Raw genomic sequence first — 14,660 nt, 5'->3', positions numbered from 1 at the left:
CAAGTAGAACATGCTCATCGCTCCTATGGCAACCGATGCTCTCCTCTGCTTTTTGAGGCTCCCTGGATGTGGACAAGCCCACCGTGACCTCATATACAAAGCAGGACCAGCGGTCAATATTTTTTGCTATAATAAATACCCCCCAAAAAAGATATAACATTTTTTTTTTCTCAGTTTAGGCCGATGCGTATTCTTGTACATATTTTTGGTAAAACAAAACAAAAAAAACGCAATAAGCGTTTATCGATTGGTTTGTGCAAAAATTTATAGCGTTTACAAAATAGGGGATAGTTATATTGCATTTTTATTAATTTTTTTTTTTTTTTTTTACTACTAATGGCGGCGATCAGCGATTTTTTCCATGACTGCGACATTATGGCGGACACATCGGACAATTTTGACACATTTGCTATAAAAATGCATTGTTTACTGTGAAAATGACAATTGCAGTTTGGGAGTTGACCACTAGGGGGCGCTGAAGGGGTTACGTGTGACCTCATGTGTTTCTAACTGTAGGGGGGCGGGGCTGGACGTGTGACGTCATTGATCGCCTTTCCCTATATCAGGGAACAGACGATCAATGACCGGAACAGACGATCGATGACAGCGCCACAGTGAACAACGGGGAAGCTGTGTTTACACACAGCTCTCCCCATTCTTCAGCTCCGGGGACCGATCGCGGGACTCCGGCGGCGATCGGGTCTGTGGGTCCCGCGGCCGCAGAACTTTGGACCGGGTCGCGAGCGCGACCCACAGCTGGGCACTTAAAGAGGACGTACAGGTACGTGCTTGTGCCCAGCCGTGCCATTCTGCCGACGTATATGTGCAGGAGGCGGTCCTTAAGTGGGTAAAGGCTGAATGTTTTTTTTTTTTTTTTACCTTAATGCATTCTATCTATGAAGGTAAAAAAACTGTGTGCTGCTCCCCCACAGCCCCCCTAATACTCACCTGAGCCCCTGCCCGATCCAGTGATGTGCAGGAGAGATTTGGCTGTCTCAGGACTCCCTCTCCTCACTGGCTGAGACAGGAGCAGGCACCATTGGCTCCCACTGCTGTCAATCAGTGAGCCAATGAGGAGAGAGCAGAGGTGGGGCCTCTATGTGTTTTATGGATGCAGAGAGTCAGGCTCAGGAGTGAGCAGGCACCAGTGCCCTCATTGCAAAAGCTTGCTATTGCGGGCACTGATCAAGAGGGAGGAGCACAGAGCGCCAGTGGGGGACCCAAGGAGGAGGATTGGGGCTGCTCTGTGCAGAACCATTGCACAGAGCAGGCAAGTAGGACATGGTTTTATATTTATTTTTTATTTTAACCTTTAATGTCACCTTAAATTAAACCAATTGTGGAAGAAACATTGGAGGCAATACCTGCCAACCTCTCCTAAAAACGGATTGAAAAAAAAAAAAAAAAAAGTAACGTCAGAAGTTGAATTCATTGAATAAATTAAAAAGCATAAAATCACTTACCACTTGCCTGTTGGATAGCTTCCATCACAATCTTTAAGGGTAACCCTGGGATTTTAATGTCTGCCTAAAGAAAACATAATTCATTTATTTACTATGAGTGAAAGTTCCAAGCTGTGGTAAGGAATCAATTATATACCAACCTGCAATGCTGTTATACCCTTGCTGGTGCCAGCCATTTTAAAATCCATATCACCCATGTAATCTTCGATACCCTAAAAAATAAAAAAATGTTTTTAATTAAGAGGTTCAGCTCACAGCACTTCCTAGAGAACTGTTTACATCACTTCCGGTCGTTAACGCGCGTAGATCAAGGCATTTCAAAACGCTCGTAAACCAAAAGGTTTGTGTGTGTATATGTGTGTGTATATGTATATGTGTGTGTGTGTATATGTGGGTGTGATTATATATATATATATATATATATATATATATATATATATATATATATATATATATATATATATATACATACACACACATTATATAATATATATATATATATATATATATATATATATATATATATATATATATATATATATATATATATATATATATATATATATATATATATATATATATACACACACACACACACACACACACACACACACACACACATACATACACACACACACACACACACACACAGTTTTTTTTATTAAATTGCACGCATCTGTGTGATTGGTACGAAAAATGCTATAGAAAGCAGATTCCATTTGTATGACACCAAGATAACGAATACTTCTAGCATAATAAGAGGAATCTGGTGGAAATAGGTCAGCCTATCAAGCAAAAAGCAGGAAGTGTTGAGTAAGCCTTCAGACTGCTTATAGATTTCATACTAGTAGTCTCTGATTCTCGGATTCCCTTTTGTGGCACAAAGGTACACAATGTACAGAATTCATGTCAGAGATATCTTTGGTACAAGAACAACTACTTACCAAAATATCTGTAAGTATTCGATAATCTTCGATTTCTTGATTGTCTGCACTATATTTCGTAATTAATCCAACTGCAACCCCAGCAACGGGAGCAGAAATTGGTACACCTAACAAACAGAAAAGGATTAGTCAACAGTTTTACTCGCAATGCATAGACCCTAGACTTCATGTACAAGGGCAATGAGCATCAAACCTGCAGTTGATATCCACTATAACTGTTATGCTGTGTACACACACACGACGGAAAAAAATACATTTTTAAAATTGGTCGTGAAAAACGGTCGTGTGTACAGTGCGAGTTCAGGGTCACACACCGGCATTAATACCCACACGGATGTGAAATTGGAAGGTTTGATTTCAAATATATATTTGTATGACAATTTAAAACAGTTTATTTTGAACATGTGACCAGCAGCAGGGGAGTAGTAGCTCCTCCTGCTTATGATTCCCTGCAGACAGGCTGGGAAAGTGCTGGGTCATGTGACAGCTGTATATCGATTAGAAAAAAGGTACCGGTACTTGAAAAGATTTTTTTATCATTATTAAAAATAAATTACAGTGCCACCCTCCATATACAGAAACAGAAGGGACAAAGTAAATTAAAGTGTAACTTTAATAGTATAAGTGGTTTCTGTCAAACTGACTTTTATTTACCTATTGAAAGTCCACGCAGGGCAGAAGAGAAATGTCTGACCACTGTGTGCAAAACCCTTTGGGACAAGTGCAGCAACCAGCATGTCCTCATCTCTCATCCAAAGCAGCATTACATTTACAAACCATGTACAGTGGAACCTCAGATTACCAGCATAATCCGTTCCAGGAGAATGCTCATAATCCAAAGTACTTGCATATCAAAGCGAGTTTCCCCATTGAAGTCTATAGAAACGAAAATAATTAGTTCCGCATTGACTTCAATGGCATGCAATACCCCATGCGGCCAGAGGCGGGCGTGCCGGAGAGCCTCAGAAACGGCCGGAAAGACCCTAGGATACCTCAGCTGACCTCGGCAAGACTCCATTCCAGAGGTTAACTGAGGTCAGCAGAGCCGTCCTCGGGCCTTTCCGTGCATTTCCGAACAGCGCCGATTGGCTGCGATCAGCGTCGTGCGGCTCCCCATCTCAGGCCAAACACGGTACTGCACACTGCTTTAGCCTGAATCCTGCTTGTTTTGCGAGACAACACTCGTTAACCGCATTATTCGCAATCCGAGGTTCCACTGTAGTAGGTGATACTATGAAGAAGCAGCTGTACTACCCCTCCAGAAGAAATTATATATTATATAGAAGTCAATTCTTGAACCTATTTTAAATCATTAAAAATATCTGAAACAGAAACTTAAAACAAATGTAAACACGTAATTACCTGCATCCAATAAAGCCAAAGAGCCACCACATGCAGAAGCCATAGAGGAAGAGCCTGATGTGAACAAAATACTGTACATTTAAATATATCTAACCACAATAAATGTAGAAATAAATACATAAATAAAAGCATTAAAGAAATTAAGAATTTGTTAATAAAGTTTATTTGAACCACTTGCCCTGCAGTCAAATCACAGCCAATCAGGAGATGGAGGGGGTGGGGCCGGACTGCAGCTATGTGTGTGAATGAACACATGGAACAGAGCAGCTGCTCGGGTTCCCCCATAGCAAGCTGCTTGCCGTGGGGCACCCGACAGGAGGGAAGAGCCAGAAGCTCTGGCAAAGGATCCAAGAAGAGGAGGATCTGGCCACTCTGTGCAAAACCACTGCAAAGAGCAGGCAAGTATAACTTGTCTGTAAAGATTCCATATTTTTTTTTTTAATTAAAATAACAAATCATTTTAAACAGTTAGATTGGACCAAGCTGGTCCATACAGTTATCTTTACTAACAGATGCAGCTGTTGAGACCAATGTATAAACTGTATGAGGCCTCAGTTACATACAGTATAGAATGCCGCGTTCTGTCGAGAAGTGCCCCCATCGAATAGTGCCCGCGCATGCACAGGACGGAGCCGCACTCCAGATGAGTTGCCGATCAGCTGGAGGGATGTGACCAGGGCGCAAGCGCACATTGTAGGAGGAGTCTCTCGATGGGAGATACCATTTCACGGGCACAATTGAAACCTATACAAACAGCGGGGGGAGAGCGTAGTTATCGCATTGTGCCTCGCTGTTGTGGAACGGCTTTAGTGTGCCGATGGTACGGTTTTGTCTGTGTTGCAGGGCAGGTTTGCTGTGTTGAAAGACCGGTTTTGTGAAAGGGTGGGTTGTAACACAGATAAAACCAGCCCTTCAACACGGCCACAAGCCGTCCTCCAGCAGCAGCGATGCACAATCTGAGAACTAGGGTCTCCCCCTGCTGTTTGTATAGGTTTAAATTGTGCCTTCGTAGGAGGTATCTTTCGATGGGAGATACCAATTCAATGTGTGCATGCGTTATAGTTACGTCAGCCCAGCTGATCGGCAAATCAGCTGTTCGTCCCGGGCACTATTCGATGGGGGGGGGGGGGCACTTCTCGATAGGGCACCGGCAGTGGGCTTTCCAGGAGTGGGACAGCGCCTATCCCACTCCTACAACAAAATTGAGTCAGGCCGAGGACTGCACAGCTATTCACAGGGAGCTCTGTATTCTACGAATACAAAGCATCCTCTGACTGACTGAGCTGGAGATTGTGACCTCATCGGCCTCACCCAGAGGAAGCCTTGTTCTCATTCATAAAATACAGAGCTCCCTGTGAATGGAGAAGCAGCGCTCAGCCCAACTTGATTTTGTTCTAGGAGTGGGATGGGAAGATCTAGCCCCACGCTGCTGGAACACAACACTTCATACTATATGAAACTGAGGCTGCTTACAGGTCATACAGTGCACACAGCCGCTGCATCGGTTAGTGAAGTAAACAGCTAGTTTGGATCAGCTTGGACCAAACTATTTGAAATAGTCACAAAAAGCGAAAAAACTTTGGCACTGTAAAAGAATTTCTCCATTATCAACTTTTGGTGATATGCCTGTGCCGAAAACCCCCTGCCCCTCTCCAGCGACACCACTGCTCAATTATTTCACCCTTCAAAAAAACAAAAAAAATTTGTATACACACACACACACACACACACACACACACACACACACACACACACACACACACACACACACCATCATCTATAAATACACACACACATACATTTTATATATATATATATATATATATATATATATATATATATATATATATACACACATACACATACACACATCTTTCTCTCTCTATCCCGTCTCTCTCACAATCGACCATCACAGTGTCTGTTGCTCTCTCTCCTGTGCCCAGAATAAATGTTTCCTGGTCCTTTTTTGTCACTTACCATTTGACTCCAATACTTCAGAAGTCACTCTTATTGTGAAGGGAAAATTCTTTGGAATGACCGGTCTTAGCGCTTTTTCTGCGAGTGCACCTATGAACAAAACAGTATGAATATCTGTTATTTTTGTTTAGCTACATATAAATGCCGAAAGCTCTGATCAATCCAAGGGAGCAACAAAGCAGCAGCTTTTCACTAAAAATAGTCTCTGATCCTCCCCTCCTTCCACTGTCCCCAATATATCTCCTGATAACACAGACTTGGGCCATGGATTGAGAAGCCTGTTACAGGAGCCCCTGAGGATACATTGTCAAAGGGTGGAATTTCAGAGCCAGAACGTTGCGCTGCCACGGCGGCTGTGTTTTATGCGAGTCTAGCGGCATTATATATTGTTTTTATGCCATTTGACTGTTCATTGTATGTCTTTAATAAAGATTACACTATGAGGCATATCTTTTGTCAGACACCTTCTTTTGGACTTACTGAGTGGGAACATTGGACTTTTATTTAACACAGAAGGACTCTGTTTGTGCAACTCACTTTTATGAATCACAGCGCTGCATATTTTATGTTTATCACCCGTTACAGTTAGTGGAAGGTAGACGTGTGCCCACAGCTCGACATTCTACACTGCAATGGGCCTGCTAATCCTATGCATGGTGGTCATTATTGGCTCTCCAGCTTTTGAAAGTTGGAATTTGCATGTCAGTATAGAGAAAATGCTATTAGATTGTGGTGTCTTCATTTGTCATTTAACGTCTTTCCTTCAGCACCAGTGTAATTTAAACATGTAAACCCAAAAAAACAAATTGTAATATATTGCGGCCTAGTAGTCCCAAGATGATGTGGCTGCATATGTTTTTTTTTTTTTTTTTTTTTAAAGCTTTATTACACCATTTTCTTCTGAGAGTCCTGAAAATAATACCCTTTCTGTCCCAGGGCGCACCCTCCCTCGTCCCAGGGCGTACCCACCCTCGTCCCTGGGCGTACCCACCCTCGTCCCTGGGCGTACCTACCCTCCCTCGTCCCTGGGCGTACCTACCCTCCCTCGTCCCTGGGCGTACCTACCCTCCCTCGTCCCTGGGCGTACCTACCCTCCCTCGTCCCTGGGCGTACCTACCCTCCCTCGTCCCTGGGCGTACCTACCCTCCCTCGTCCCTGGGCGTACCTACCCTCCCTCGTCCCTGGGCGTACCTACCCTCCCTCGTCCCTGGGCGTACCTACCCTCCCTCGTCCCTGGGCGTACCTACCCTCGTCCCTGGGCGTACGTACCCTCCCTTGTCCCAGGGCGTACCCTCCCTCGTCCCAGGGCGTACCCTCCCTCGTCCCAGGGCGTACCCTCCCTCGTCCCAGGGCGTACCCTCCCTCGTCCCAGGGCATACCCTCCCTCGTCCCAGGGCATACCCTCCCTGGGTGGCTATGCTCACTCCCCCACTGTATCTATAGGGGGTGCCATGGCTGTCACCCAGTCTGGACTATGCTGGAAGAGGAAAGGGTCAGTGTATTAAACATCAGTACACTGCACTTTTGCAATTGGCATATTAGCACTCAAAAAAAAGGGTTATTTTTGCAGCTTTCACACCGATCTGAAGGTGCAGTGCAGTGCACCTATGGCTTTCCTGCCGGTCAGCTGCTCTGAACCATAGGCTTCCATTATATCCTATGTGTTTGGTGTGCTTTCTGAAAGTGAGCCACACCCACAAGAAGTAGTAGAAGTCTAAGGCTTGGCGCAGCTAACCCGCAGGAAATCTGCACCCATGGTTTGGTAAGTTGCAGCGAATAAGTGCAAAAGCAGCCTTATTAGGGGGCTCGGGACAGTAAGGGCTGTTTGGGGGGGGCTGCAAAAAAAAAAAAAAAAAAAAAAATTGTTCATTGTGGCCTGTGGTTACCAAATCACTTAAGTGACCCTCACTCTTCAAAAGGTTGAGCATCTGAGAACATTTCCAAGTTACATTTGCTGGGCTCTGGGGCACATTGGAACCATTTTTGTGTCAGCTTTTGACATTTTAGTAGATTTTTTTTCCCTAGCACATATTTAAATTATATCATATTATATATATTGATCGATCCATCTCTTTTGAGAATATATATATATATATATATATATATATATATATATATATATATATATATATATATATATATATATATATATATATATATATATATATATTTTATAATAAAAAAAATATATTTATTTTCATATTCATTCTATATATAAAAAATAAATAAAAAATATCTTACCATGGCCCAGCTCTCTCCTATTCATCCCCACCTTGCCAACCTCATTTGTTGCATAAGGTGGAAACTGAAATACAACCAAATTTATGTTATCAGGAGATATGGACGATAGAAAATACACTTTTTCAAACTGACAGGAATGCCATTTTTTGAATCGCAACAAAACGTAAAGCCAAGACCACTGACCAATAAAGGATTACTGGCCTTATTTATTATTATGTAAAGTGCAATGAATGTGTGAAGAGTGTGGTATCTAATGATAGCTGTTCAAATTCCAGAATTCATATAATGAAAGATTAAATCTAACTGATGGGTTAACACGCTGCATAGAAAGGTAATTGACTAATTTATTATGCGGCATGCAATAACCAAGCTTAGAGTAGTCATATCAGTTAAAGTGGTTGTAAACATTTGCAATGAAAAATGAACAAAGCAAATACTTCTATAGCGTGTACTAGACTCAATCCAAAGCATTACGTGTGGTTTCTTATCTGCATTAGTCAATACAGACAGGTTATGCCAATGCTTCAAAATCCCAGGGGACAACCCTGCACCCCTCTCCCAGCACACACAAGGTGATTGACATCCTTAGCTGTGCAGGATTTCCTACCAGACTGTGTAAAGAGGTGTTTGTCCATTCCCTCATCCCAGGTCTCAGATTACACTGGGCTCCCTGCTATATGCTGTGCAGTGTGGGACATCAGATCCCTACCCCTTGCCTTCTGGAGTTAAGGAATGTTGTGTAAAAAGTGTGTTTGAGGAGTCTGTAGAGAGGAAAGGGCCTCAGATAAACAGGCACAACAGAAAAGGATTTGTTTCATCTCAGTGCATCACCGGAGGGAAGTCACTTCAGTGGGCACAGTATAAGGGTTTACAATCACTTTAAATTGAAAGTATTTTTTTTTTTTCAAAAGAACTAAAAAAAAATTTGACATACAGATAAAAATTGTGCGCAACGGGAGGAAACTCTGCGTCGCCCGATATAAAAAAAACATTTTAACAAAAGGTATAAGACATAAAGCAGTAGATCCAGTGAAAACCGGTAACCATAACGAGTACATGCAACACAAAAACGGAACTAGATGGATCGTTTCGATAGCTAGAAAAAAACTAGATTGGGAGAGATAAGGGGGGGGGGGGGGGGTTGGAGGGGAGAGAGAAGGGAAGTGGAGGAGGTAACCTGCGACACTTTTCCCAAGGTGCATAACTTAAAGCGGGAGTTCACCCAATTATATATTTTTTTTATCTTTTCCCCTTAGATGGATGCTCGTTTTGTCTAGGGGAATCGGCTAGTTGTTTTAAAATATGAGCCGTACTTACCGTTTTCGAGATGCATCTTCTCCGTCGCTTCCAGGTATGGGTCTTCGGGAGCGGGCGTTCCTTATTGATTGACAGTCTTCCGAGAGGCTTCCGACGGTCGCATCCATCGCGTCACTAGTAGCCGAAAGAAGCCGAACGTCGGTGCGGCTCTATACTGCACCTGCGCACCGACGTTCGGCTTCTTTCGGAAAATCGTGACGCGATGGAATGCGACCGTCGGAAGCCTCTCGGAAGACTGTCAATCAAAATAGGAACGCCCAGTCCCGCAGCCCATACCCAGAAGCGGCGGAGAAGATGCATCTCGTAAACGGTAAGTACGGATCATATTTTAAAACAACTAGCAGATTCCCCTAGACAAAACGAGCATGAAGCTAAGGGGAAAAAGGGTCATGTGCGGGTGAACCCCCGCTTTAATAAGTAGTTCATCAGGCATAGGTAGAAAAATAGATCCTATAAAGCAGTGGTTCTCAACCTTTCTAGGGTCGGGACCCCTTAATAAAATTTCCCAAGTTGTGGGGACCCCCAACAGTAAAATTATTTTCGTAGCGTGGGTTGTCAGTACCCAAGGCAAGATGAGCAATTTGCGCCCCTAACCCACGGATATTTAGTCCTTTCCTCTTGTACAGTATTAAAAACCCTTATGGTACATTTTAGGACGTACCACTCTTTCTCTTTCTTCTGCTTTCTTTCTCTTTTATCTCTCTATCCTAATTTCTTGTTTTTCTTTTTTCCCCATCCCTCTCTCTTTCTCTTATTCTTTCTCTCCCCTTTTCTTTGTTCCTCCCCCTCTTTTCGTCTCCCTTCTGTGTATTCTCTATTTTTATTCCTTTTCTTACTCCTTGGTTGGGGGAGAATGGGATGAGTGGCAGTGCTGTTACTCACTGTGTCTCCAGCTCTGTGGTGTCTCGCAGCAATGACACCTATGCCAAAATCAGGATATGGGGTCTCCTCCAGCCCCTCCCACTTCATAGTCCTCACCAGTCAGCTGACCTCTAGTCTGTGCCCCCCCACCCATGCTGTAAAGTGGGTTGCTGCTGGCTCCAGGGACAGCCCTGATGGGCAGCCACGAAAAGGTTGGGAGAGCGGTGTGGGTTTCAGGAACAGCCCAAGATTTGGTGACCCCTGGCAAATCATCATTTGACCCCCATGGGGGTCCCGACCCCCAGGTTGAGAACCACTGCTATAAAGCAATCATTTGCTGATAGGAGTAAACAGTCTCTAACCAGACCCGGTAGGTGCGTGGAGGGGGATTGAGCGTCACCAAGAGTTTAGGGAGAGTCGTTGTTATCCTTTTGTGACAGGAGATTCTTGTAGTAGACTAAAGGGCTGTGTAGGGATTTGTGTGGCTCTGAGTGAATTGATGCGGCCATAAAAGCTCCCCATTTTGAGAGGAAGCGCTGCTTTGCAGCTGAATGGTTGATATTGAAAGTTTTGAGTAGTTGGCATAAAGATGCTCTACATTGGAAAGAATCATTTTTCTCTGCGCTCCCTTAAAGCGGCTGTATAGTCTTTTTTTTTTTTTTACTTTTACCTACAGGTAAGCCTATACAATTTTTTTTAGTTTACCTATGGTATAAAAACCATCTCCTAAACCTTAGGTTTAGGAGATATTCCCCTCGCAATGCGCCGCTTACTGCAGCGGCGCGTGCGCACAGGGGATTCTCGGTTAAAGGCCCGGCAGACACCGGACCTTGCCGGAAAGAAGTCTCCCGCTCGCATGAGCGACGACATTGCGGCTCCAGCCATTCACAGCGCTGGAGCCGCGACACCCGGAAGACACGCCAAGGCAAAATGTCAGCTGCCTCGGCGTGGACCGGGGAGGGACACAGACGCCTCGTTTAAGGTAAGTTTTCCATGAGCTAGTATGCGGTGCATACTAGCTCATTATGCCTTTTCCCTTACAGGTGTAATTAAAAAAAAAAAAAAAACACAGTGGGTATACAAACGCTTTAATGAACCAGCTAGAATGTGCTTAAAGCGGGGGTTCAACCTAAAAATATATATATATTTTTTTCTACCATGTCATCCAGCATACTAGCGCGAGCTACAGTATGCCTTTATTTTATTTTTTTGCGCCGTACTCACAGTTTAATCCCGTAGTTAAGTTTCAGACTCACCACGAGGAGTAGGCATTCCTTGGCAGAGGGGAACATGATTGACGGCCGGCTATGGCGCGTCACGCTTCCCGAAAATAGCCGAAATAGGACTTGGCTCTTCACGGCGCCTGCGCAGTCAGCTCCTAGTCTGTGCGCAGGCGCCGTGAAGAGCCGAGTCCTACTCCGGCTATTTTCGGGAAGCGTGACGCGCCATAGCCGGCCGTCAATCATGTTCCCCTCTGCATAGGAACGCCCATTCCCCGCGGGGAGTAAAACTTAACTACTGGATTAAACTGAGTAAGGCGCAAAAAAAATACATAAAGGCATACTGTAGCTCACGCTAGTATGCTGGATTTAATGGTAGAAACTTGTTTTTAAGGCTTTAAAAGTGACATTTTGGATGGATCAGGTAAATTTAATTATTTTTCTGGGCAGCAGCACACAACCATGGCCTATAATTAGCGGTGGGGCAGGGGCAGTTGATTAGCCTACTTGGATTTTCTTTTTCAACCAACCACTAATGTCACCAATGGGATAACCGATGGTTGGTATGCCAGCTCAAGCTTCTCTACTGCTTTAACATATGCACACTTAGGTTAATGCAATGGCAAAAATTGTTCGGCAGTCAAATGATGTCACACCCAACCATCAACTTTAATGCGGAGTTCCACACAAAAGTGGAACTTTCACTCATCCAATTCTTCCTCCCCCCTCCGATGCCACATTTGGCACTTTTCGGGTAAGGGGGGTGGGGGGTTAGCGGGTACATGTTTTTGACAAGCTCCCCATCCTCCTCCCTCCCCTGCTGCCGGGCCAGTAAGAGCTTAGCACGATTTGCGCATTTGCAGAAGGGAACCGGCTGTGAACCCGCAAGGCTTCACTGCCGGGTTCCCTTACCAGCAATGGCGGCGGCACCCAATAGCTGACGGAAACATCGGCTGCGGTGTCGACATCGCTTGACTCCATGACAGGTAAGTATCCCAATATAAAAAAAATAATAAAAAATCAGCAACTAAAGTATGTGTAGCTAATGACTTAATTTTTGGAGGGTGGAACTCCGCGCTTTAACAAGTCAGACCAACTTACCTCATAATGAAGCATAAAGTTCTTATCTTTCAAACCACTGGAGAAGATATAATGGAATATATTAGATGGAAACTGCAATGGAAAACTATTTGCATCATTTCAGTTCACTACAAATTTTTCCAAGACACGTATGTTTCAAGCCAATTAAAAAAAAGACAGAAATGCATTTCCTTTTCAAAGATAACATGAAATACACACACTTTCTACAGCTTGTGAACACCCACTCACCCCATTTCCAGCAATTACAGAACAAGCTCACATTTATCAGGCTAAAAAACAACAGAAGCCGCCAGTTTAAATGTCAAATTGTATGAGTCGTTCTCATTGAGATTTGTCATCAGTTATGCTCGGGCTTTGTGCTGGTAACCAAAGAGAATCTCCAGCCAAGAGGTAAAAATACTGAAAAACGTTTAACTGGTGGTAGATCTTTAATTCTGGAAACACAAGATCCAGGGCACAATATAACATGCTTCATGGAGAAAAGTACACATATGCATAGTCTTTAAGTTGAACCAAAAACGCAAAAACAAAATTTTTGCCATTTTGGAAAGTGTAATGCCGCATACACACGACCATTTTTAATGGTCTAGAAAAAACTACATTTTTTTTTCAACCCGATTATTGTTAAACCGGCCTTGCCTACACGATCGTGAAAAAAAAAAATGCTTTAGCAAAGCGCGGTAACGTACAACGGCACTATAAAGGGGAAGTTCCATTTGGATGATGCCACCCTTGGGACTGCTTTTGCTGATTTCGTGTTAGTAAAAGACGATTTGCGCTTTTCTGTCTGTTACAGTGTGATGAATGTGCTTACTCCATTACGAAGGCTAGTTTTACCAGAACGAGCGCTCCCGTCTCATAACTTGCTTCTGGGCATGCGCATTTTTTTTTCTCGTCGTTAAAGCCCACACACGACCATTTTTTTAAGACGTTAAAAACAACGTGAAAATTTAGAGCATGTTCTAAATTTTTAATGCCCATTTTTTACGTTGTGAAAAATGCTCTGGAGCCCACACACGATCGTTTTTAAATGGTCGTGTGTACGCGGCAAAAGGCATTTTTGCTCAACTAGTTGAAAAAGAAAGTAAAAAAGAAAAAAAAAAAAAAAAGGAAGAATAAGAAAATTACAGATTCCCCCATCCACACATTCGAGATGGATTGGGGAATTACTTCCCGCTAGCAGAATAAAATAAGTGTTGCCAGCTATAGCTGGCGGCACTGATCGTTCTGGAAAAACTCAACAGCCTGGTTATACACAATCAACTTGCATACAACCAGCCAGCCCATACATGGATCGAAATTCGTATGGTTCCTGCTGAACCAGCAGAATTTGGATCCATGTATGGCCGGCTTAAAAGGGGTTGTAAAGGCTCGTGTTTTTTACCCTAATGCATCCTATGCATTAACGTGAAAAACACACCTGGCAGTCACCGGCCCCCCAGCCCCCCCCCTCCTTTTACTTACCTAAGCCCCTTAAACTCTTCGGCAGGGATGTGCTGTCCCTCTCTCCACGGGGTCCTAGCTCTCAATTGGATAGATTGATAGCAGCGCAGCCATTGGCTCCCGCTGGTGTCAATCAAATCCAATGACGCGAGTGCCAGGGGGCGGGGCTGTGTCCTACATTCATGTCTGTGGACGCAAATGCTGGACACAGGAGCACGTCCTCAAGGTAACCCCCTCAGGGAGAGCGCTTCTCCTAAGGGGTTATCTGATGCGGGATAGGAGCCTCAAGAGCCCCCGGGGTCCCCCAGAAGAGGATGTTTGGGGCCACTCTGTGCAAAACGAGCTGCACAGTAGAAGTCAATATGATACGTTTTTGTTTTTTTAAAGAACAAAGATCCTTTACAATCACTTTAAGGGAGGATTATTACCCCTGAAAGGGTTTCTTGCTCTTGGGGAGATTTCCCTTCACAACCCACTCTCGGTCTAATTTGTTTCTTAGCAATCTAGATTAGGACTTAGCAGTAACCAAGAAAAGGTTACTGGTGTACTTTGTTGCAGTACAATGGGGTGAACCGGTGTCCTGCCGAAAATGTTCACCCGGCGGATAAGGACCCCCCTGTACTGCGCAGCGCTTGCGCAGTCGAAACTCAACGGAGCCTCTGAAAATAGCCGAAGATGTAGAGCCAAGAGTCAGCTCTACACAGCGCCTGACTACATGCCGCACACTTCCA

The 14,660-nt window shown here is 43.9% G+C and overlaps 1 protein-coding gene across 1 annotated transcript in view; it reads right to left on the bottom strand.

Moving 5' to 3' along the window:
- Positions 1-14,660, bottom strand: part of PNPT1 (polyribonucleotide nucleotidyltransferase 1) — a 94,287-nt gene that overhangs the window by 23,489 nt on the left and 56,138 nt on the right. Inside the window, exons 15-21 of the mRNA XM_040351158.1 lie at positions 12,487-12,523; positions 7,988-8,051; positions 5,747-5,836; positions 3,770-3,823; positions 2,408-2,514; positions 1,604-1,675; positions 1,464-1,527 (exon numbers count right to left, since the gene is read on the bottom strand). Coding sequence (XP_040207092.1) covers positions 1,464-1,527; positions 1,604-1,675; positions 2,408-2,514; positions 3,770-3,823; positions 5,747-5,836; positions 7,988-8,051; positions 12,487-12,523 — 488 coding nt within the window. The remainder of the gene's footprint in view (positions 1-1,463; positions 1,528-1,603; positions 1,676-2,407; positions 2,515-3,769; positions 3,824-5,746; positions 5,837-7,987; positions 8,052-12,486; positions 12,524-14,660) is intronic.

This window comes from Rana temporaria, chromosome 4 (genome assembly GCF_905171775.1).
Source record: "Rana temporaria chromosome 4, aRanTem1.1, whole genome shotgun sequence".
Classification (NCBI taxonomy): Eukaryota; Metazoa; Chordata; class Amphibia; order Anura; family Ranidae; genus Rana; species Rana temporaria.
Note: the sequence above shows the minus strand (reverse complement) of the source record. Positions and strands in the feature narration are given on the sequence as shown.